Source organism: Panthera tigris, chromosome D1, assembly GCF_018350195.1.
Source record: "Panthera tigris isolate Pti1 chromosome D1, P.tigris_Pti1_mat1.1, whole genome shotgun sequence".
Classification (NCBI taxonomy): domain Eukaryota; kingdom Metazoa; phylum Chordata; class Mammalia; order Carnivora; family Felidae; genus Panthera; species Panthera tigris.
In genome coordinates, this window is record NC_056669.1 from 11,454,447 (window position 1) to 11,478,174 (window position 23,728).

Genomic DNA, 23,728 nt, shown 5'->3' on the forward strand with positions numbered 1-23,728 from the left:
GAGATTCGGTCATCCCACGGAGGTCCACGCCTTCAGACTGTGCCCTGCCCAGGTCCAGGTCCGTGGAGCCCCCTCCAGCCTAAGCCCCGCCCCACTGCACTGCCCTGGGCCTCCACCTGCGCCTGGGCAAGCTCCCTTGATAATGGTGAGGTGTGGGCATTGGAGGGGGTGGGGGATCTGGGGACCTTGAGCGGGGCCTTCAGGTTGGCCCTAAAAGCCCGGCTGCTGCGCTTCGTGTTGACCCGTTTGCGGCGCCTGCGGAGGACGATGTAGATCTTGATGTAGACCAGCAGGGTGACGATGAAGGGCACGTAGAAGGAGACGATGGAGGAGTACACCACGAACGCGGGGTTGGCGATTATGCACTCGTTCTGGTCTGTGGGGGGAAGGAGAGCCCAGAGGGGACGTCAGCATCCCACGGGGCCACAGCGCCACAAGAGACCTTTCCCTCCTCTGCCAGACTCCAGCAGCGAGGTCACAGAGAGCACGCCTAGGTGTCTAAGGCCACCTGGAAATGCTAGATGTAAATGAACATGCACCGTAAACCAGAGATTTCAAATCACAACTGTGAGCAAAAAGCTAAGCTCTCATGGACTATTTCTGAGTTTTCCCATTAACATTCCCTCCTTATTTCATTATTAGTTTTATTGCCCGTGAACACATGAGTAGGGCCAGTGTGCTTGGAAAAAATAACAGAAGGGAATTATTGTCAAAGAGTAAACCCTTATTTTAACCCTTGCTGTATACATGGGGGCGGTCTACCACCTTTCAATTTTAGGGACAAGGTGACTTGGTCCTATTTGCTCAACCCTGTGTTCTGATGTGTTTCCAAGTTCCCTTCCTGGTCTAGAAGATGTCTGACTTCTATCTCAGGGCCTTTCCAGATTGATCTGAGCATATGCTCAGGGAATAAGCCTATTCCCCACTTCTTGGAATTCCTACAAGAGGTACTTTGCAAGGCTTCTTGGTGTCCTGCCCTGTAAGGGTCTCCAGAGGTGCACCTGCCTCACTGGAGCCTGCCTGATGAGAGAAAGCTCTCTGCCCACGCCGGCAGGCAGGCAGGCCAACACCTATTTCCTCTACGTCAGACACACAGGACAGGTGCAGTGGGCTAGCTTCTATTATTTCTACCTCTCTTGCTCCAAAGGACTCAGGTCTGTGCAGAGCTGGGCCAGCTTGGACTGCAGCCTCATCACCACAAACAGCATCACCGTGGGGTGGGGATGGGACCCCGTAGTCACCCCCCCCATGTGTGCATATGCACGCGCACACACACACGCAAACACATGCAGTTGGTGGGGCTGTCTGGCCTGTTTCAGTTAAATAAACAAAGTTGAAAATGGCCAGACATCCTCCTGAATCATTACCCCCACTCTTCACGCAACCCCATTATGCCTCAAGCATAATGGTTCCTCTCCGGCCCATCCAGGTACAACTGAGAGTCAGGCTTGGCCGGGGAGACCCAGCCTGGTCTCAGCCTAGGCTGTCAAACAGGTCATCCCCCTAAGTCTGCGCCAGGGGCTCAGCTCTCTCGGGGTCCCGTGCAGCGAAGGGGGGCAGCGGAACCCCAGGCAGACAGAGACAGGACTCACCTGTGTTGTTGAGTCCGAAGAGCAGTGGGCAGGAGATGGTAAAGGACAGGACCCAGACGATGGCGATCATGACAGTGACTCGGCGCTTGGAGCTGTAGCGGGTGTTGTAGAGCATGGGCATGGCCACGGCTGTGTACCTGCAAGGTCATGGGGCAGGGGACCCTGAGTCTGGGGTACAGGCCCAGGAACTCATTCCACAGCAGGCACACACCAGAGACACCCCACACCTTGAGGAGTTCCAGTTGTCTGAAATTCCCTGAAAGCTGCCTGTCTACCCTAAATCACTCCTTTCTCCTGCCCCAGCTCAGACAGCAAGGGTAGTTGGTGATACTTTAGTGACTGACCGGCTATCATGTAATCCTGGGCCATATCTATTACTCCAGTGTCCCTACTTGGATTTTAAGGTTTTTGAGGGACCAGGGTCTGGGTCTTTGCACCTCTGAAACTGCACCCATGCTGTGCTCACAGAAAGTGGAAGCGTTTGTTGACGGATTGGTAGCCAGGCTCCTCGGAGAAAGAATTCAGCCCCATTCAGCAGAAAATAATAACGGTGGAAATCATTCGCCTCCTTGACCCAGCACTTCTCATATAGTAGCTCATTTCACCTTCCAAGAATCCTGCCAGGGGAGCCCAGCCAGGGGAGCCCGCGTGGCCTGCGTGTGCAAATCAGTGAAAGGCTCCGAGGGTATAGTTTAACAAAGTGAGCACAACCCGGACCCCCTTGGCCGTGTGCCTGCCCTGTGCTGGACAGGAAATGCACAACTGGACACTGTGGCCCCACCTGGACAGGGGTCATCGTCCTTGATTTCTAGACAAGGTAGGGTTCTGAGAATGTGCACGTTCTGCCCAAGGTCACTTAAGTAGGAAGCGATAGACCTAGGGCTGCCGTCAACATTGGGAACTTTCTCCTCTTTACCAGTCTCTGCTGGGTATCCTTGGTAGCATCTCCATCTGTACGATGGCCTTGCATGAGGTGGTCTGGACTCTCCCAGACAGATGCACGTGCACCTACATGCATGTGCACGTACACATGGACTCACAGGCACACAGCCTGCCTCTTCAGCCCGAAAGGCCAGTGGCTTGGGTCCCCTCTCCCACCTTGGCTGGGCTCACCTGTCGATGCTGATGGCACATAGGTTCAGGATGCTTGCTGTGCACATCATGACGTCCAGAGTGACAAAGATGTCACAGTGAATCCTGCTGAATTTCCACTCGCCCACCACCTGGGGACAAAGCACCATAAGGGGGGACGGAAGAGGGACGATGAGCTCAGGCCGCATAGTTTGGCTCTCCTGGGGCAGACTGGGCCACAGGCCCAGAGGGCAGCTGTGGGGGTCTCCAGTTGGGGCCCGGGAGAGAAGTGGGGCAGCAAAGGGAAGCCGTGCCCCTGGCTGTCTGAGGCACTTGTCCCTGCTCCCCTCCCCTGCTAGACACATAGGGCCATTTTGTGCCAAAAACCGGACTAGAAGAATGATGACCAATTTACACCTAGTGCCTCAACTTTGAGCCTTCGTCTGTAAAACATCCGTGTGATCTACTTGCATCCCATTCTGCCAATGGAGAAACTGAGCCTCAGAAATGGGCAGTGACTTGCCCAAGGCCATTCCGCTCAGCTTCTGATCCTGCCCTGATCCCAGGTTTCTGGGGGAGCCAGGCAGCTCCTTCAGGACCAGCATGGTGTGTGGCCCAGTCGGGGCCCAGCGAGTGTCTGTTAAGGACAACAGTGAGGACCATGGCTCTGAGACAAAGAAGACAGTTCTGCTCTTTGTCGCACCTGGAGAATTCAGGACGGAAAACCTGGGCTCAAGCTCTGGAAACACCAGTAGGGGGTGGGGAGGGGCGACTGTACCCATATATCCTTGTATGATGGAACTGAGGAGGCCCGCTCCTGCACCCCTCTCCCCCTTACACACACAGACACACACGCACACACACTCACTTTCCCGTACGCCCATGCACATCCATACCACCCACTTAAACGCACAGGCACACACACTCACGCAGCGAGCTGGCCCAGGCAAATTTGGAAGTGTGGAACACCCTGACCCTAACCCTGAGACACATCCTAGGCCTCTACCAATAGGAGAAAAAGGAGCAGGAAAGCCCCCCTCCCAGGGCCTGGGGCAGGGCAGTTCCTATCCTGCTGTCATAGCACTGTCAGTCGTCAGGCTAATTGGAACATGCTCATTCCCAGTGCTGCCCCTTTTTTCTGCTCTCAGGCGTGAAACCAAATGCTGGCACCTAAGCTCAGTGACAGGAGCTATAGCCACTGATGTTGGATGTGAAGAAACAGCAGCTGGTCCCAGAAGACAGGAAGGAAGCTGCCTTCTCTAGGCTCACGTGAGCCCACATCACAGCACAGGACTCCCCAAGATGGCAGGTCAGGTCTGGATTGGGGGGTGAGGAGCTCTGGGTATAAATAGAGTCTACCTGTAGGGCACTGCTAGGAGGGTCCCAGACCCACCTGATCCACCCTCCACCTTGAGGCCTGCCCCCCCCCCAGACGAGTACTTCAGAGCTGTTTCTATGTCCCTAGGGATCCAGGTCTGAGCTACCAGGGCCCTCTTCCTCTCCCTCCTTCCCTCTCCTCTGCCTTCCATCTTTCCCACGGACACTTATGAGCAACTTACTATGGGCCAGACTCTGTCCTAGACTCTGGGGTACAGTGGTAAACAGTATTGGCATAGCCCTTGCCTTTAGGGAGCTCTCAATCCCTACCCCTAAAGGCCTGTCTGGATCACAGAAGAAGGGAGGGCTTTCCTCCACAGGCCTGGGGGCAGCTGACTCAAAGACTCGAGAGAAATTTTTGGCAGCCATGTACATTGACGGGGGGTGACTGGGTGGCTCAGTTGGTTGGGCGTCCGACTTCAGCTCAGGTCATGATCTCACAGCTCGTGAGTTCGAGCCCCATGTGGAGCTCTGTGCTGACAGCTCAGAGCCTGGAGCCTGCTTCTGCTTCTGCTTCTGTGTCTCCCTCTTTCTCTGCCCCTAACCCACTCGCATTCTGTCTCTGTCTCTCTCAAAAATAAATAAACATTAAAAAAATTTTTTTAAAAAAAGAGTAAAGCACATCCAATCCAATCTAGCATGCTAGACACGTGCTGACACGGCAGGCTATGAGAGGCACTAGTATTGCTGGGAAGGGAACAGGGTGGAAAATTCTGGACAACAAGAGCATCTCTTAGAAAGGATAGAGCATATGGGTTGCAAGAACACTCTGACAGGATGTTGGGATAGGCTGAGACTCCCCTCGGGACAGTCTCTAAGGACAAAAAATGGCTGGGACAATAACCTATAAGTCGAGCTCACTGTCCAGTTCTTGTTTTAAAGGGAATTAATGAGAAAGTTAGAGCACTACCCTCCGTGATACCGTTCTCCACCCTGCCCCCCAAACCACTGCGCTTCCCCCTTAAAATAATGGTGAACTGGTTATGTTGAATATATCTGTTCACAGGACTTACAGATTCTCAGAAACCCCCAGTACAGCCTGTGTATAGATGTGGCTCTATCCTAGAGTGTCGGGGGAAAGGCTGTAGATCTGGAAGCCCAGAAGCCTTGCGAGGAGCCGCGGGCAGAGCATGCTTTACTATGGGTAGAGGGCGCCTTGCTGCCTGGGCATGGGGAGGGCTCTCGCTATGAGGACAGGGGCTGGATGTCTACCACCGTCACGTTCATCTTCAGCACCACTGTCACAGCTGATTTCTACATCTTGCTCATTACAGTGTGCGGTACCATTCTGAGCCCTTTACATACATTAACTAACTCATTAGATTCTAAAGCAATGCCACGAGGTAGATACTGTGATTATCTCCTTTATATGGATAAAGAAAGTGAGGCACAGAGAGGTTCTTTGCTCTGCCACTCGCCCCTCATTCTCCCCTGATGGTCTGAGGCCTGGGACCCTCCTTTGAGAGGGAGCAGGAAGGGAGAGGCCTTAGGATTGAGAAGGGTTCCTCAGGGAGAGGCCCCTCAGAAAAGACGTGCTTGGACAGTCTCGTGGATGTGTGAGTAGTGGAGGAAGTGGACCCCTGGCCTGTGGCACCTGTAGATTTCATGTTATTTTGCTTGTTTCCTTCGGGGTTTTTCCTTAACATTCATTTTGGACGTCCCAGCCTGTTGGGGCTGTGCTACAGAAAACCAGGGGTGTGTGATCCTGTGAGCATGATGAGGAAGCCCAGGGAGCCCCCGGGTGCGGAGACCAGGAGAGGGGCCACGCTGGGCCAGCCTCCTCTCCCCCACCTCAGCTCCCTCTTCTGGGTGTCACCTCGGCTCAAGCCTACAAAATGTCACGTTTTCCTTTAAAGGTGGAAGCCCACCCTCCCAGCCAGGGACTTGCCTCCATAGCACAGGTGTATCCCCCCCTACCTTGCCCAGGATGGGAAGGTAAGTGCCCACTGATCGCAGTGACCTTAGTGTTGGCTCTTTCCTGACTGGCTGCTCAGTTCCCAGACTCCACCCCAGAATCCTAGGCCGAGAGAGGGGCAGGATCCAGGACGCAAGCCCCTAGACCCTCCTACGTCTGCCTGTTGGAAGTGGCTCCCTGATTACTCCCCTTGCTGTGCGATCTGAGGACAGACAGCTTCTCAAAGCTTCTGTTTCCTCTTCTGTAAACTGAGAAGAAAAGTATCAACTCCCAGGATTAGCATGACTGTTTGCTGAGTCTGTGTCTGAGAAATGCCTGGCGAGGTGCCTGGACCACGGCAGGGGCCGCCCACTCTCTATTCAGAAGTGCAGAGCTGGGCCCCATCCTGGGCCGAGCCCTGGGTGACCATGTGGTCCTTCCTGAGCCAGGGGGCTGTGGCCCAGCCCACAGCAGACCCTGCCTGGAGGTCCCAGACATTGGTGCTAGACCGAACTGGGAAGAGGGGAGGCATAAGGAGCACAAGGAGTAGCAGCCCCCACTTTCGAAGTGACAAGAAAGAATGGGAAGCTTCGGGTCTGGACGCATGAACATCTCCCTTCCTTGAGGATCTTCCTCCATCACTCCCATTTGCAGCATGATCTAACAAACCAACCTGGGGCCAAGCCGAGTTCCACTTGGGACCTGCCAGCTGCATGATGCCGGAGAAGTCACCGAATTTCTCTGACCACCTGGCTCACCACCTGTGAGATGGTGGTAGTCGTGGGGTGACCTCGCAGGGCTGGCCTGAGGGCTACACGGGAAAACGCCATGGATAGAGGACTTGGTCCTTAGTAAGCACTCTCCAACGGGCAGTTGGGACTGTGAAAGAGGCATTAAGCCCATTTCATAAAGGGAAAAACTGAGCCCGGAGTGGAGGGAGAGGCCAGGCCTGCTGAGAAGGCACCAGGCAATTCGTCGGGAAGTGCCTGGACTCCAGGCTCCCCTGCAGTGGAGGGGAGGGCAGACCTACCTCCAGGTAGACAACCCAGGGCATGACGAGCGTGGCCACCAGGAGGTCGGCCACGGCGAGGCTGACGATCAGGTAGTTGGTGGTGGTCTGCAGCGCCTTCTCGCGGGACACGGCCATGCAGACCAGCACGTTGCCGAAGACGATGACGAAGATGAGCAAGGTGAGAAGCGTGGCGTAGTAGTTGTAGTGAGGCTTTCCGGTCCTTCCTTCGGACCCGTTGAAGGGCCGGCTCCAGTTCTGGCTCTCCAGATCATCATCGTACCAGGACAGGTTCAGTGGATCCATCGGGGCAACGGGGCCACTGGGTGGCCAGGCTCTGGCCAGGAAAAACGGACACGGCGGGTGAGCAGGAGGACCTCCCAGAGCGTGCTGCCTCCCACGGAAAGCTCCGAAGCTACAGCCAACCACTGGCAGTTAGTAGAATTCTCCAGCCTCGGGATTTTCAGTTCTGTATTTTAACGATTTTCTTAAAACGCTGGGCCTGCTGCCACTCTTCCGCTGGCAAGTTCTTGCAGATGGCAAGACAAATGAGCAATTATAATTTTTTTTAAAAAAGTATAATAAAATAAATGAACTTGAAAAGAGCTGATCATTCATTCATCTATTTATTCAACAAACACTTAGTAAACACATCCCATGGACCACCTCCTGGAGACAAGTTAGTGAGGAGTTCCAGCTTCTAGGGGCAGGAACAGGAATACACATTCATTCCTTCTTGATTCTATAAATATTTATTGAGCATTGTTCTATGTGGTGCTAGAAATATGGGCTGGAACAAAATATACATGGTTCTCCAGCTCACATTCTAAATTAAAAAAAATTTAATGTTTGTTTTTGAGAGAGAGAGAGAGAGAGTCAGAGCATGAGTCGGGGAGCAGCAGAGAGAGAAAGGGAGACACAGAATCTAAAGCCCTTGCTCCAGGCTCCGGGCTGTCAGTACAAAGCCCGACACAGGGCTCGAACTCAAGAACTGTGAGATCATGACCTGAGCCGAAGTCAGAAGCTTAACCGACTGAGCCACCCGGGCGCCCTTACCGAGCTCACATCCTAAAAGAAACAACAGCCCATGAATCAAGCACTTAAATGTATAAGCAGTGGGCACTAGGAAATGGAATGCAGGAGGGCCACAAAAGCTAGTTTAAGCATTGAAATAAGACTTTCCAGAGGAAGTGCTAAGTCATTAAGTGAAGAGCTGGGAGCCCAGGGAAGTGTCTAGACACAAGAAACAGCATAAGCAAATGACAGAGCGAGACAGCAGACACCCGGTGGAGGGCTGGAAGAGATTCATTCGGGGCAGCTGAAGCCCGTGAGTTGAACTGGGGAGGGGGCCAGAGCAAGATCCTAGAAGGCCTTCCAAGTCACGCTACATTTGAGCCTAAGGGCAGTGGGAACCACGTGATCAGATGCGCCTTCCAGCGAGAAGGTTCCAACCGCTGTTCAGAGGATGGAAGTGTGTGGCTAAGCAGGTGGCGGCACACCAGCTGGGAGGCTGTAGGAACCCGAGGAAGAGATGAGGAGTTTCTGCATTCCTGCCCTGAGAGCCTGAGAACTTCCTGAAGGAGGTGTCATCTGAGATGCGATCAAAGGAGGAAATAGCCAGGCAACAGTTTGGGAGACCCTGCAGCTAGAGAGAACACAACACAGTGCCAGACAACAAACAGTTCTGTTTGGCTAAAAACGTAGGGTGTGAAGCAGGGGCAAATGAAACCCGGGGGCCAGTCATGGGCCAGATTCTGTCTCATAAGACTGGGAGCCCCTGAGGGGTTGGGTGCAGAGGAAGGACCACGGGCTGGTGTTTTAGTAAAGTGGCTGCTGCAGCATCGGGAGGCCTTGGAGGAGGCCAGGCTATGGCTGTCATTTGGAGAAGGGAGGATGGTTGTCTGAATGAAGGTGGCAGGGATGAGAAGAGGAGTGTTCAGAATCAGTGGCTGACCCGTGCATCGGTATCCAATGGATAGATGTGGGATGGGAGAGGGGCCGGGACAAGCAGAGAGAGAAGGGGTAGAGGGAACAGCATTTCTGCCTTGGGCTTGGGGAGGCTGAGGAGCTGCTCACTGAGAGCAGGAAGCAGAGAGCCTGAGAGGCAGACCCGAGACGCATCAGGCATTGACGAGCTTGACAGCCTGTGTTTTGGTTGTGATTAGAACATAATGCACATATAATATAGCTGACTCTCCTGCTAACAAAAGTGTTCCTGTTTTACACGATGGAATCAAGCTTATCAGTACCTCAAAGCACTCTGCCCAAGGTGCCACGACATCCAGTTGCTGGGCTACCCAAAGGGATTTGAAGTCTACTAGTTTATGCCACTTGGGATGAGTGTGGTACCATGTCCAGATCAGGGAGGAGGGCACGCCAGCCATAACAGGTCAGAAGGGACTTTGGAGAAGGGTCTGCCCCCCTCTACCCCCTCAACCTTATCTGACACACTTGCTCTGCCGGCCCCCAGCAGAGGAGTGTGGATGATGTTCCCACCCCTCCCCCTCCCCCTCCCCCCCCCCCCCCCCCCCCCCCGCCCCAGCACCACCACACCAGCCTGGAGTCTCTGGGGAAGCCAAAATGCCTAATTCCATGTAGGGTGACATGACATGACACCAGTGCAAAAATCTTCCAACTCAGAGGCGCCGAGGCCCTGTGTCACACTGACGCTGCCCTCTGCAAAGGCATCGGCCCCTCTTCCCATTTGGAGCACACCCCGGGACAGCTATATGCACGTATCCATCAGGAACGGCAGCTGCTCCTGCCTCTTGTTTTCACACAAGATTGGGAGTCTGTTGAGCTTGTCAGGCATAAAGCAATGTGCCAAGCACTTTCGGGGGCCTGGAGATGTGGAGATCCACTCACTTCCCCCAGGGCTCCTGAAGGTTCTCTCTGCCCCACCTCTTACTTCCCTGGTCCCTCTCTGTAGGGCCAGTGGCCTCTGATGGAGACTGTACGGCTTCCCTTCTACCCCACCCCACCCCTTCTCTAGACCCAACCAGCCTTCTGTTTCTGTACAATCCTGTATGAAGCCTGTGATGTGGCTTCATATGCTTGTAGAGGATTTGATAGTTTTGTTTGATAGTTTTGTCCTCAAAACAACCTCCGCGGCCTGCAGCTATTATCCCCCCTTGACAAATGAGAAAAGTCTTTGGAAAACTTCCCTTCCCCTCCCGCTGCTTGCCCAGACCTGACACGGCCTCCAAAGAAAGGCTAGCTCAGAATCTTCCCGCTTCCTGCTCTCTGCTGGACCACTTACCCTTGGGGGTTCCACAGCATCATTCCTGAGTTCTATTCTGGAACACACCCTCTCTGTGTATCTGTTCCCCCCCAACACCTCCCACTGGAGTGTAAGCATCTTAAGCACTACACCACATCTTGGTCATGCCTCATCTTCGTGGAATAAACAAATAAAAGAGCATACTCTCTTGTTCTCTGGGATCTGCAGGTCGTACGTTGGGTTGCTGAACTCAATCAAAGGCTCTATGAGTCCAGCCGGGAAGAAAAGCCCTCCACCCTTGAGATGTAGCTATAAAGAGAGGCCACCACATTAACAAGTGACAAAAGAGAGAGGCAACCCAAGAGGACCACGGGTGTTGCATGTTGGATCCCAAGAAATAAGACCTTGAGGAGGACACTGGCGTGCAGGAAATTTACTGGGGAATGTTCTCAGAATGGAGGCTTGCAGAGAAGGGAGGAGGCAGGGCTGGACTGGGGAGAAGCTGGGCTGCCTTGCAGTCACATCAAAGGTCTCAGGTGACCTCAGAGAGCCCTCAGGAAGCCTGCAGAGCTGTCTCTCTCATAATGTCCTAGGGCGTGGACTGTCCCAGGGAGAAGGTGTGACCTGGAGAGAGATATCTCTCTTCAAGTGAGCATCTGCTAAGAGGGCGGACCCAGCTGGAACTGTCCGTTGTCAGCAGGCCCAGTAGTTGGGGGAGTGAGTTGGTCGTGCACAGGTGCTGGGGCCCACTCTACCACCAGGCGCTGCAGTGGATGCTCAGAAATCACAGAGGATATGTACATGGGCCTGGCTGGGGTGCTCCTGGAGGGCTTCCTGGAGGGGGAAGACTTTCATTCAGGACTTAAAATCATGAGAACAAGTAAGATGGCAAACATGAGCATTTCCAGTCAGGGCAGGGTCAGAGGTGAGCACTCATTCCTCTGTGTGCTGGTTACTCTGCAGGACAGGAGTGAGTCCCTTCACCTACAGCTGGGAAGGCTTCATGCATTTAATTTTCTAATCAAGCATTTATTCTATATCTTGTTTTTTTGCTGAAACAAGTGCATTACAGAAAGAATGGGAAAGCCTGGAAAATGCCTAGATGCCTGTAGACCCTATTAATATCTTGGAGCAGGATTTTCTTCCAACCCCCGGAGCCAGTTCCATCCCTGCCGTGTCCTCAGCACCCTTCCTGCCTGGGACCGACATCTCTCACAAGCAGGGGCTGTCTGAATCACTCTCACACCACACCAAGCAGAGCAGAAATTCAGACATCAGCAAATCTAGCCCTTTTGATGACGCACTCTACCATGAGAGATACTAGTAGAAGATAGGGCTGAGGACCAAAACACCTGGTTTCAAATCCCAACTCCACCTTTATTTGCTCCAAGGTGTCGGCCAGATTATGTGGCTTTCCTGAGCCTCAGTTTTCCCATCTGCAAATTGGGGATTAGCAATTACTGTTGTGAGGATTAATTACGATGATACATAAGTGGCCTGCACAGGTAAACTCTCAAGGAATGTGAGCTTTAAAAATCAAACCAAGAGCAATCCCTATCAGAATAACACCAACATTCTTCACGGAGCTAGAACAAACAATCCTAAAATTGTATGGAACCAGAAAAGACCCCAAATAGCCAAAGCAATCTTGAAAAAGAAAACTAAGCTGGAGGCATCACAATCCTGGACTTCAAGACATATTACAAAGCTGTAATCATCAAACAGTATGGTACTGGCACAAAAACACTCAGATCAATGATACAGGATAGAGAACGCAATAATGGACCCACAAATACATGGCTAACTAATCTTTGACAAAAGCTGGAAAGAATATCCGATGGAATAAAGACAGTGTCTTCAGCAAGTGGTGCTGGGAAAACTCGACAACGACGTGCAGAAGAATGAACTTGGACCACTTTCTTACACCGTTCACAAAAGTAGACTCAAAATGGATGAAAGACCTAAATGTGAGACAGGAAGCCATCAAAATCCTCAAGGAGAAAGCAAGAAAAAGCTCTTTGACCTTGGCCACAGCAACTTATTCAACACATCTCTGGAGGCAAGGGAAACAAAAGCAAAATGAACTATTGGGACATCATCAAAATAAAAAGCTTCTGCACAGTGAAGGAAATAATCGGCAAAACTAAAAGGCAACCAACAGAGTGGGAGAAGATATTTGCAAATGACATATCAGATAAAGGGTTAGTATCCAAAATGTATAAAGAATTTATCAAACTCAACACCCAAAAAACAAATAATCCAGTGAAGAAATGGGCAAAAAGACATGAAGGGACACTTCTCCAAAGACAACATCCAGATGGCCAACCGACACATGAAAAAATGCTCCCATGTATTTTTGATTTGAAATACAAAAAATGCTCCCATGTATTTTTGATTTGAAATACAAATCAAAACCACAATGAGATACCACCTCAAACCTGTCAGAATGGCTAACATGAACAACTCAGGCAACATCATCCCTGATGTTGGCGGGGATGTAGAGAAAGAGGATCTCTCTGGCACTGCTGGTGGGAATGCAAACTGGTACAGCCTCTCTGGAAAACAGTATGGAGGTTCCACAAAAAATTGAAAATAGAACTACCTTATGACCCAGCAATTGCACTACTAGGTATTTATCCAAGGGATACAGGTATGCTGTTTTTAAGGGGCTTGTGCACCCCCATGTTTATAGCAGCACTATAGACAATAGCCAAAGTATGGAAAGAGCCCAAATGTCCATTGATGGATGAATGGATAAAGAAGACATGGTGTGTGTATACACACACACACACACACACACACACACACACACACACACTGGAGTATTATTTGACAATCAAAAAGAATGAAATCTTGCCATTTGCAACTACGTGGATGGAACTGGAGGGTCTTATGCTAAGTGAAATTCGTCAGTCAGAGAAAGACAAATATCATATGACTTGAATCATATGAGAAATTTAAGATGCAAAACAGATGAACACAAGGGAAGGGAAGCAAATATAATATGAAAACAGGGAGGAGGACAAAATACAAGAGACTCTTAAATATAGAGAACAAACTGAGGGTTGCTGGAGGGGTTGTGGGAGGAAGGATGGGCTAAATGGGTAAGGGGCATTAAGGAATCTACTCCTGAAATCATTGCTGCACTATATGCTAACTAACTTGGATGTAAATTAAAAACAAATAAATTAAAAATTAACAATAATTAAAAATAAATCAAACCAACCAAAGGAATTAAAAAAAAACAAGCACTCAGACAACGAGCCTGAGGCTCCTGGGGGTGAAGCAACCGTACTGTCCAAATGCAGCCCATTAGGGTCAGGGGATGCCCTGGGCTCCTGCTGTTACACAGTGCTGCCTCCTATGGCTCCTCCTTGCAAAGTGGGGGGTCTAGATGAAGGGAGAGGCGTTCCAAGGTGCAGCAAACAACCCTTGGAAGGGAGTAAAGGAAAATAAAGTCAAAGTATTCCTGAGCCACGGTTGCAGGACAAATCTGAGCAAGACTTGGGATGACATAGCAGCTGGCCTGGAAGATCCAGGTCTCCCAGCCCACCTGCTATCGCCCGTGATTCCAACTGCCGTATTTCCTAGGCTCTAAGATAGAATTGAATGTAACATGCGCCATTGTTTTACGTACCACTAGGAAAGAAAAAAAATACCATCAAACTCCAATACAGCTCTAAGACAGGGCCAACTGCAAAATGCATGCTGAGTTCAGAAACATTAAAATGGGTGTAAGTGAAGGTGGGAGGTGTGCATCTTAGCAAGGTTAAAATACAGGGTCCCCCTGGCATTTCTCTGCTGGCACATTCTCAGGATGCCTGCGGAAACCCGTCAGTCCCCAGGCAGCCTGCCTGCAGCAGCGCCAGCCTCATCCCTTCCCTTCTCCTTTTCCTTCTGCCCAGGGCTCAAGTGGTGTCCCAGAGGAAGGCACAAAGAGCTAGACTGTGGTCTTTCTCACTCCAGGGGCCCCCAGAGGGCACCTCAAATACCTGCCCTTGCCCTGTGCTCAAGCCTCTCCATCCAAGTCAGAGTTTTTGCTTTTGTGGGGAGAAGAGGCTCCAGGTATTCTGGCCTGGTCCTGGTTCCAGAGAAGCCAGGTGAGGTCTGTGCCCACTCTGTGGCTCCCGGAGGTGGGAAATGCCAAGCTCAATATCAGTTGGCACCTAGGATTTTCCAGGGTGGTCCAAATTTCTTGTTCTTCTTTAAAAAAGGGATGGGGATGCCTGGGTGGCTTAATCGGTTGAATGTCCAACTCTTTTATATATATATATATATATATATATATATATATATATATATATATATAAAATTTTTTTAATATCTATTTATCTTTGAGAGAGACAGAGAGACAGAGAATGTGGGCGGGTGAGGGGCAGAGAGACAGGGAGACACAGAATCTGAAGCAGGTTCCAGGCTCCGAGCTGTCAGCATGGAGCCCAATGCAGAGCTCGAAATCACACACTGTGAGATCATGACCTGAGTGAAGTCAGGTGCTTAACCTACTGAGCCATCCAGGTGCCCCAAGTGTCCAACTCTTAATTTCGGCTCAGGTCATGATCCTGGGGTTGTAAGATCAAGCCCCATGCATTAGCTCTGCACTGAATGTGCTTAAGATTCTCTTTTTCTCTCTCTTTCTTTGCCCTTCTCCCCCATTCATGCTCTCTCTCTCTCTCAAAATAAAAAAATAAAATAAAATAAAATAAAATAAAATAAAAATAAAAATAAAAATAAAAATAAAAATAAAACAGGAGCGCCTGGGTGGCTCAGTCGGTTGAACATAGGACTTCAGCTCAGGTCATGATCTCACAGTTTGTGAGTGTGAGCCCCATGTTGGGTTCTGTCCTGACAGCTCACAGCCTGGAGCCTGCCTTGGATTCTGTGTGTGTGTGTGTGTGTGTGTGTGTGTGTGTGTGTGTGTGTCTGCCCCTCCCCAACTTGTGTTCTGTCTCTCTCTCTCAAAAATAAATAAACAAGAAAAAAATTTTAATAAAAAAATAAATAAAACAAAATAAAATAATAAAAAGGGGATGGCTAAAGGTATAACCCCAGGAAAATTATTCTTGTAAGACTTTCCAGGTAAATAAGTTCCATATTATGTTTAAAACTTTCTGTTGTCAGAACAAGAATATCGATTTGGAGTCATGAAAATATGATCACCTCGCTCACCAACCTCCATACGCTGCCTCCATCCTCCTCTGGGAGGCTCCTGCCTCATGCGTAAGATCTCCAAACCAGTCCCCAATCAAGGAGCATTTAGTGAGCACCAAATACATACATGGTCACTGTCAATACTTAGCTACTTAGTCCTGTCTCCTGGAGCAGGGATGGATGACTTAACCCTACTGCTACGGACTGAGTTGTGTGCCTCTCAGATGCCTATGTGGACGCCATAACCCCCAAGGTGATGGCATTTGCAGATGGGGCCTTGGTGTTTGGAGATGGGGTCTAAATACCATGAGGACAGGGTCCTTATCGGAAGAGACACCCCAGGCTGCCCCTCCTCATGCCGTGTGAACACTCAGCGAGAAGGCAGCCATCTGTAAAGCCGGGAAGAGAGCTCTCACCAGAACCCAACCCAAGCTGGCATCTTGATCTCAGGCTCCCAGGCTCCAGAACTATGAGGAAATTAATTTCTGCTGTTTAAACCCCCCAGTCTTCGGTACTTTGCTAAGGCAGCCTGAGCTGACAAAGACACCTGCAGAAGGAGAGGCTGCCACTCCCCCAGAGAGTCACCCTCATCTTCCCTGTGCGGCAAGGGGGGACGACCGCAGCTCCCTGCCCTTCCCAGCAGATGCTGGCAGACGAGGCGCCCGTGTGCTCTGGGGCCTCCTAGGCTTTCTGTTCTTAGCTGCCCTGGTGTGTGGGAAAGAGGAAGGAGCCCGGAGCATGGGGGAGTCCACAGTGTGGGCGGCCCGCAGGCCTCGGGCCACGCCTGACCCACATCTGTCTCTAGCCCCCATTGTCCTGCCTCAGCTCAGAAGGGCAACGGTCTACTGGAAGATCTTCCAGATTCGCCCACCCTGGTGGTCAGTTCTCCTTAGCACCCAGACTGCTGTGATGGTTACTGTCTTCAGAGCCTATACAGCAGACCTTCCTAACGAGATATCTGGAGTGAATCGAGGTGTATGGGGTTATCAGGGCAAGAGGACCATGAAGCGGTCATTTCCAGCCTCCGGGGCCTCCGCCACTTACCCTTTGGGCTTTACATATGTTACCATTGTCTGTTTGTGCCTTCATTTGAAAATTAGCTAGCTGTCTGGTTGAGGAATGTAGTTACCGCCCAGATAGCTGGGGCGGAGCTGGCCCAAGAGTCTGCCCCTGGCAGTCCACGGACTCCCACCATCTGCTGCACTGGGGCAGGGGAGTAGAGTAGAGAGTGGAGGCTGTGGAAGGGAGGCTCCACAGCCTGCAGATACAAACTGCTTCTCGCAAGTACGTTTTGGAAGAAGAAAACTGCTTTAAAATTCCACAGTTCAAGGCTGACCCCCCAAACTGACCTTTTGTCTGAGGAAAAACTTGGGGGCTTACAGTTGCCCTTGGTCCTCAGCCTGGTGGGGTAACCCGGGACCCTGGGGGCAAGTTGATTGGTCTGGGAAGAGAGGGGAGAGGGTTCTGTCCTCTCTCTAGATTGAGTCCTTTCACCAGCAAAACCTGGGGGCTCTGGGCCCAGAAATGAGGCCTAAGGAAACTTTGGTGCAGAATAAACTCAAGCAACCCGGTTCCAGGGCGCTGCCTCCCCAGAAAGTTTGGCATTTGAAGGCGTCAAATTGTCTAATTAAAATTTAACAATCCCTTATCAGGCTCGATGGCGGGTGAGACACTGCTGTCTTAAACACATCATTTTCCCCCTTTTCTGAAACTTGAAGCATTTCAATGAAAAAGGAGGGGTGAGGGGGGGGTACTTTGCATTTGCATTTCAAAAGCAGCTTGCCTGAGCGACTGGAACTGGAGGGGAATTGGGAGTGAGTGGGTAAGGGGTTCCTCCTCCTCCAGATGCAGTTCCAGCCACCCCCTGCTCCTCTGCAGGAAGGTCCAGACCAAGACTTGGGGGTGGGCACGTCCCCTGGGCCTCCTGCAGCTCCTCCTACTCCAAAGGGAAACCAGAACAGTCTTTAACTAATGCCCTCACTTACTGGGCCCAGGAGGGCAGTCTCAGCAGGCGGCAGAGGAAGCAGGACCTTGGATTCCCAGGGCCCTAGGCCAGGCAGCCCCAAGGAGAGCCTTCTGGGCCCTGGCCTTCCATGGCCAGGCATGAGGACGGAGGGCCAGCAAAGTGATGGATGCTGTCACCTCCAGGCAGGCCCAGAACTGAAGGGAGAGCTGGGTCTGGCTCAGCTGCCAAGAGTCATTCTCGAGGGAAGAAATGCCCATTGTTTTGCCCCATCCTCCCCTCCTGGGCCCAGGTAAGGTCCTGTACCTATAAATTCCTAGGGTTCAGGCCTGGGGCGGAGTACCTATTCCCTCCTGGACTCCCTCCACTGCTCAGGACCTGGGGGCAGCTGTAGGGGACCAGGTTTGGACAAAGTGACCTAGATTATCTGGGAAACCAGCCCTCCAGGGGCCTGAGAGGGTGAGTAGGCCACACACTGACACCACCCACTCTGTTCCCCCTCCAGATCTGGAAACTTCCCTAGTCCAACCCAGAATTCTGCAGGGACAGTGAGGGAGCAAAAGCATGGGCCAAGCAGCCACTCGGCAATAGGGCTTCGATCTGTTCATCTGTGGAAAAAATTGCCCAGGTCTCCTTAGAAAGTGTGCAACAGCTTGGATGAATCTCTTCATTCTTGTTCTCTGGCTGTGTCTGGAACTGCCTCACAGGAGCCAGGCGGGGGGCACAGTCCTAAGAATCATCAGTGGGAGTGAAGTCCCAGCAGCACCCAGGAACCTCCCCACTGCTCCCTAGAGCTGAACCTGGCCAGGCAGCCTGTTGCCTCCTACCTCACAGCAAAGAGAAGCTGGCCTCTGGTGCTCACTCAACTTCTCGTCACCAAGGCCACAAAGCCACCAGCAGCATAGGTACCACCTGCTCCCCGCTCCCGGCTTTCAGTGTCCCAACCCCTAACCAGGCCCAGTCCTTCCACAGAGGCTCAAGACCCCAGAGTCCCAGCCGGCCCCCTCCTCCCCCTCCCCCTTCAGGACAATCCCTTCTCCAGGGAAGCGTCTCTGAGGCTCCAGCTCAGAGCCATCCTCTCGCGTACGCATACGACGCTCACAGCACACGTGCTCCTTGGTGGCACTCATCACCATATAATTAAGTCACTTATCTAATTATTTGTTTAATGTCTGTTCTTGCCAGCCTGTGAGCTCCACCAGTGTAAGGATCACACTCATCTTGTCTCTTCACGGTCTTCTCACTTTCCAGCATGGAGGCAGCCATACTGCGCACTCGGTAAATGTTTGAGAGGCATCCGTGGGATCCGGTACCTCACCCCAGTGTGAAGGAGCCGGTTTTTTCTAGTCCCTGATGGTTGTTTCTCCCCTGGATCCTTCTCGAGGAGTACCAGTAGCCTCCCCTAGACTCCTTCTCTGGCCCTTTGGGTCTGGGTCACGGCGGCAGCTGGCATTGGTTGCCCAGCTGGCTGGGGTCCGTTCAGGGAATCCTCCAGATGTGCCGTCACTGGGGCACAGAGGGTTACAAGCCATTGAAAGAAAAAGAGAATGCACGTGTGTAAAGGCAAGTGTAGGTGTGTGGGGAGGTGGGGAGATAACGCGAATTCTGTGGGAAGGGATGCACACAGCTGGTGGGGTGACTTCTGGGCTCCCAGAAGGCCTGGCGGGAGGCGGGGCAGGGGTTTGCAGTGTCTACATTAGCACCCCACGGTGGGGGTGAAGTCCCAGCAGGCCAAGGTGACCGGAGCCATTTCTCACACAGCACTAACCAGAGGCCATAAAACATCCCTAGGGAGCACGTTGCGTGTAGCTGAGATTCACAGCTCACCCAAGGAGCTGTAGGGGGGTCCCGGGGAGAGGCTGGAGCACACACAACTCCTCAGCTGTGGGAAGGGGCCCCCGCGTGGGAACCTTCTCCAACAGTAGAAAGAGACCAGCGCTGAGCGCGACTGGGGCCTCCCTACCCCTCATGCTCTCATCCTGGATGTCCACTCTGCATTTCTTCTTCTTCCCAAGGTGGCCAGGTGCCCCGGGTCTGCCCAGGGGTCACTGGGAGTGTGGAATGCCCTGAGAGGCTGGGACAGAGGAGGACATCAGGGCTTTGAGACCTCTCCCAGGTTCACTCAGGGCTGGGCCCAGGGCCCCGAGGTCTATGGTAGGGTGAGGCAGGCAAAGGTCTGGAAAGACCCAGTGCATGCAGGAAGGGCTTCTGCCTGACAGTCCCATCCCTGTGCATTTTGAAGGCTCCGTAAAAATGTCTCCTCAAAAACTGTCAAAGTGTCACAAATTAATTAACTGTTAGCTGGGAGTGACTCAGTGTGGGGAGGGGGTGGGGAGAGAACACTCCAGTAATGCTAAGCGGGTGGTGGTGGTACTGTTCTCTGCGTGCGTGCGTGTCCTGCCTTTTGATTAAAAATCCTCGCAGCTCAACGCTGCGCCAGGGCCGGGGCGGCTCACTGGGGCCGCGCACGTGCCGAGCAGAAAACTGGCAGGTGGGAAGCAGGGCAGAGGGCGTGGGGCCCGGGGCCCCCTCCCCGAGGGAGGGAACACAGTGTGGAGAAGGAAGACTCTAGAAATTGTTCAGATCTAAATTCAGAAGGGAGCCCACAGGCTGGCACTGTGTCTTTTTTTTTTTTCCCCTTCTTTCTCTCTTCCTCCCTTTGCAAGTCCTCCCGCCCCCGCCCCCAACACCAGACGACACAAATTGGGAAGTTGAGCTTGCCCTGAGGGCTGGGTCACAGAGCCCAGGGGGCAGGTACGCGCTTAGCCAGACTCACCAGCAGGAGCCTGAGAGGAGGGAGGGCAGGTCTCAGACCAGCCTTCTTGACCTTTACTTTAATTTCAGGAAAGAATTGAGAAAACATGCTCTTGAAAGCCAAGAGGGAGACAAATCCTGGCCCTTATTGCTCTGGAAGAAGGAAAAACAGTCCTTGCTCTTTGGCAGAAAATTGCTTTGCTTTATGAAAAGACACCCCTGTTCATGAAAACAAAGAGTGGGTGCATCCCAATAGCAGCTGACCTCCACCATCACGCTGCTGGGAAGCCTGGGGAAGCCCCTCTCCCCGTGTCCCCCATCCTTCCACAGCAGGCTGGCCCTGGGGACAGTGGGGACACTTCTTTTCCACAAAGGAGAAAGGAGCTCTTTCCTAAATGGGGGGCGAAGGGGCGGGGGCAGCAAGATTTCACTTGCACAAATACCTACTTCGTGTCTGTACCTCAAAGGCAAATTGAAGGGATGCAATTAGCAAAATCCAGCTTGTGGAAAATGTGATAAAAGAAACTCGAAAGCCGGATCGGCCAATTATAATGTGGGGAACTTACGTGCATCCTGATTCAAAGAAACCAATTGTTAAAGATCCTTGACATTCAGGAGACAATTGAAAATTTGAAGAGTAGATCTGGACGCTATTTGGGAATTACTGCTAACACTTTCTAGGCGTGGCAGTAGCATTCTGCTTAGTTTTTGTAGAGTCCTTATCCTGTAGGGATACACACTGAAACATTCGCCGATGAAAGTGTATGATGTCCACGATTGATGTGAAAAGAAGAGGGAATGACAAATGGAACGGCTATTATTCCACGCTAGTCACTGTGTGAAGCGCTGTGCACGTTATCATTTCACTTCATCTGCACAACAGCCCATGAGATTCGATATTATTTCCGTGTCTCGGATGAAGAAACAGGCACAGAGAGGGTGAGTAACTGACCCAAGTTCACGCAAGTGGGTCATGAACACAGACTCCAGAACCCAGACTCTTCCTTCTATGAGTTGAGTCTGGGGCAGCGTGGCCCTGAGAGTGGGGTGGGGGGAGATCTTCAGCTCGAGATCCCGGATGCACCTATAGGACGGGGACCTTCATCTTAGCTGCACACAGGGTTCCTTCAAGGGCATGTCCAGGGTCGCACCCCAGCCGGCTGTCAGGTCTCAGACTGGGGTCTGCAGGGCCCCACACGAACCACTCACAGCCTGATAAACAGGGAGGTGGAGGTCCAGGCCACACGCAAGTTTCCTCAGAGTCCTGAGTGCCCTCAGTCAATGACGTCGTCCAGAAAATGACACTCTGGGAGTGAGTCTCCAGGGCATCAGCCTGCTCAGTGAAGTGAGCCCTGAGGGGGACAGGACGTGCTAAACTCCAGGTAGAGCAGAGCAGTGTGGCCGAGAACAGGGGTCAGCTCAGGGGCTGCCTCTGGGTTCACGCCTTCAGGCCGGTCCAACCCCACCCCTCCGGCTCCTCCCTTGTGTTTCCTTTCATTCCATGGGGTGTGGAGCCACCAACGGGGACAGCATCCTGCCCTGCTCGGACTCCTGGCGTCTCACTCAGAGGAAGGGCACCATGGGCAGAGACACAGAAAGGAGCAGAGAGGCACCTTCCCTGCCACAGTGACAGGCTGCTGTCCCAGACAGAGGCCCTAACTTCCTCTCCCACACGACGGAAGTAGGCGGGAAGGACAGCCACAGCGGTGGGCACTGCCTACCCTTCCCCCATCCCATCCCCATCCCCACATTGGAGCCTTTTCCAAGCAGCAATGACCAGAATACAAGGAGGAATAGCTTCCTTCTCTCTCAGGATTAAAGAAAAGGAGCAAATGCAGCCTGCTATTTTTTTTTTTTAATCAGACAGGCAGACAAATCTGGCTTTCAGTCTGACCCCCCCAACACTTGCTAGCAGTGTGGCCTTGATAATGCAATCATTCTGAACCTTTGTCTTCTCACCTGCAAAATGGACACAATGACTGCTGCCTCACTAGAGTGGCTGGGAAATTAATTAAGAAAATGCAAATGAAGGGGCCAGTAAGTGGTAGATGCTTAATAAATGGCAGCTAATATCATTAAGACTGCAGCCTTAGGCGGGGCGCTTCGGTGGCTCAGTTGGTTAAGCATCCGACTTCAGCCCAGGTCACGATCTCACAGCTCATGAGTTTGAGCCCTGCATTGGGCCCTGTGCTGACAGCTCAGAGCCAGGAGCCTGCTTTATATTCTGTGTCTCCCTCTCTCTCTGCCTCTACCCCACTCACTCTCTCTCTCTCTCTCTCTCAAAAATAATTAAACATTAAAAAAAATTTTTTTTTTTTAAATAGACTGCAGCATTAGGATTCAGCTGCAGTTGCCAAAGAGGGAGGGCTGAGCTATGTGAAGGTCCAGACCACACACCGGGGCAGTGATGAGGGGCCCCAGGGGGAAAAGACCCCAATTTCTCTGTGGCCCCCGACACTCTGAAAATCTGGAGACTCCAGCCATACCCAACATGAAGTACCCACCCACCAGCCCTGAGATAAAATGTCGGGGGTGCCTGGCAGGCAACTTTGGGTAAAGTCTTCTCAGCATGTGCCATGTGGATTTACAGCAACTTTGACCCTCCCCTCTGAACCTCTGAGAAGACAATGCCTACTTGACCTTCCTGGTAAATTCTAAGGCTACAATAGCTACCAGACACCTCTGTTCTCGCAGGCGGGGGTCGGCCAGCCTACAATAAGAACTGGTAGACTGGAGAGCAACCATCAGCACTGCACCCTCTCGTCTAATCTGGCATTCGGAAGGATAATCTAGTTCCCTCCGATGAGTCACTTCTCTGATCCTCAATTTAATCACCAGCAATAATTTAATCACGAGGGCAGTCGTAGCTAATTTCAGCCAGTGGTGGAAGAACCAAATAAAATGATATGTTTCAAAGCGTCTTGCAAACTCTAGAGTCCTACAGAAATGTTAGTGTGTTATTATCACATCAGTGGAGACCTTTCCCCGGCCATCTGTAAATGGATCACACCTACAATCTCATTAAAAAGCCATGGTGGTTGGTACCATTTGATTGTTATTCGCAGGTGTTCTTGGTACTTACTTTGCTCTGTGTCTGCCCCATCTCTCTGATGTGTCCGTGAGGCCTGCTGGGAAGAAGCTGTCTTAGTCCTGAGTATGTCCTTAGCCTCTACTGGGAAGCCTACCGGCCTGATCGGTGTTAAGGAGTGTCTGTGGTGCAGGTGGGCACCGAGAGCAGCAGCGAACAGCTCTAAACAGGGCGACACTACCTTCCCCGTGGGCTTATTTGAACGTTAAGTGAGATACATCAAGCATACCCTCTGGCCCAGAGGAGGCACTCAGTTGTTCCTATTCTCTTGCTGGCCAACCTGGAAAAATGTACAGAATTGAATTTTACTCCTGTAAGGAACCTTAAATCTAATCTATTTCACAGAATAAAAAACTAAGAAAAGTGAAAAGACCCATGCAAGTTCACAGGGCTAGTTCTCCAGTTCACCAAGATGGCCAAGACCCTCAAGGTCGCTAGACAGGCCCCCTGCTTTACTCGGCTGTCCGTCTGTTTCGTGGAACCTGCTCAACAAAGGCAGGTACTAGCTTCCCCCATCACCTGCAGCTGCATCTTCAAAGATAGGAAGTCAGCTGGAGGAGGAGAGTGATTCTAGGGGCCCTCAGGGTATCTCCCCTGAGTCTCACCTGA

At 51.8% G+C, this 23,728-nt stretch overlaps 1 protein-coding gene across 4 annotated transcripts in view; it reads right to left on the minus strand.

Annotated features, from left to right (window-relative positions):
- The window catches only part of DRD2 (dopamine receptor D2), a 64,513-nt gene that overhangs the window by 5,669 nt on the left and 35,116 nt on the right, over nt 1-23,728 (minus strand). For 3 of the 4 annotated variants that reach the window (XM_042958841.1, XM_042958839.1, XM_042958840.1), the window contains exons 2-5: nt 6,965-7,280; nt 2,706-2,815; nt 1,593-1,729; nt 186-376 (exon numbers count right to left, since the gene is read on the minus strand). In XM_042958841.1, coding sequence (XP_042814775.1) covers nt 186-376; nt 1,593-1,729; nt 2,706-2,815; nt 6,965-7,249 — 723 coding nt within the window. In that variant the 5' untranslated portion in view covers nt 7,250-7,280. Of the gene's footprint in view, nt 1-185; nt 377-1,592; nt 1,730-2,705; nt 2,816-6,964; nt 7,455-23,728 lie in introns of those variants that run through there. The other variant, XM_007075557.3, reaches the window with a different exon arrangement.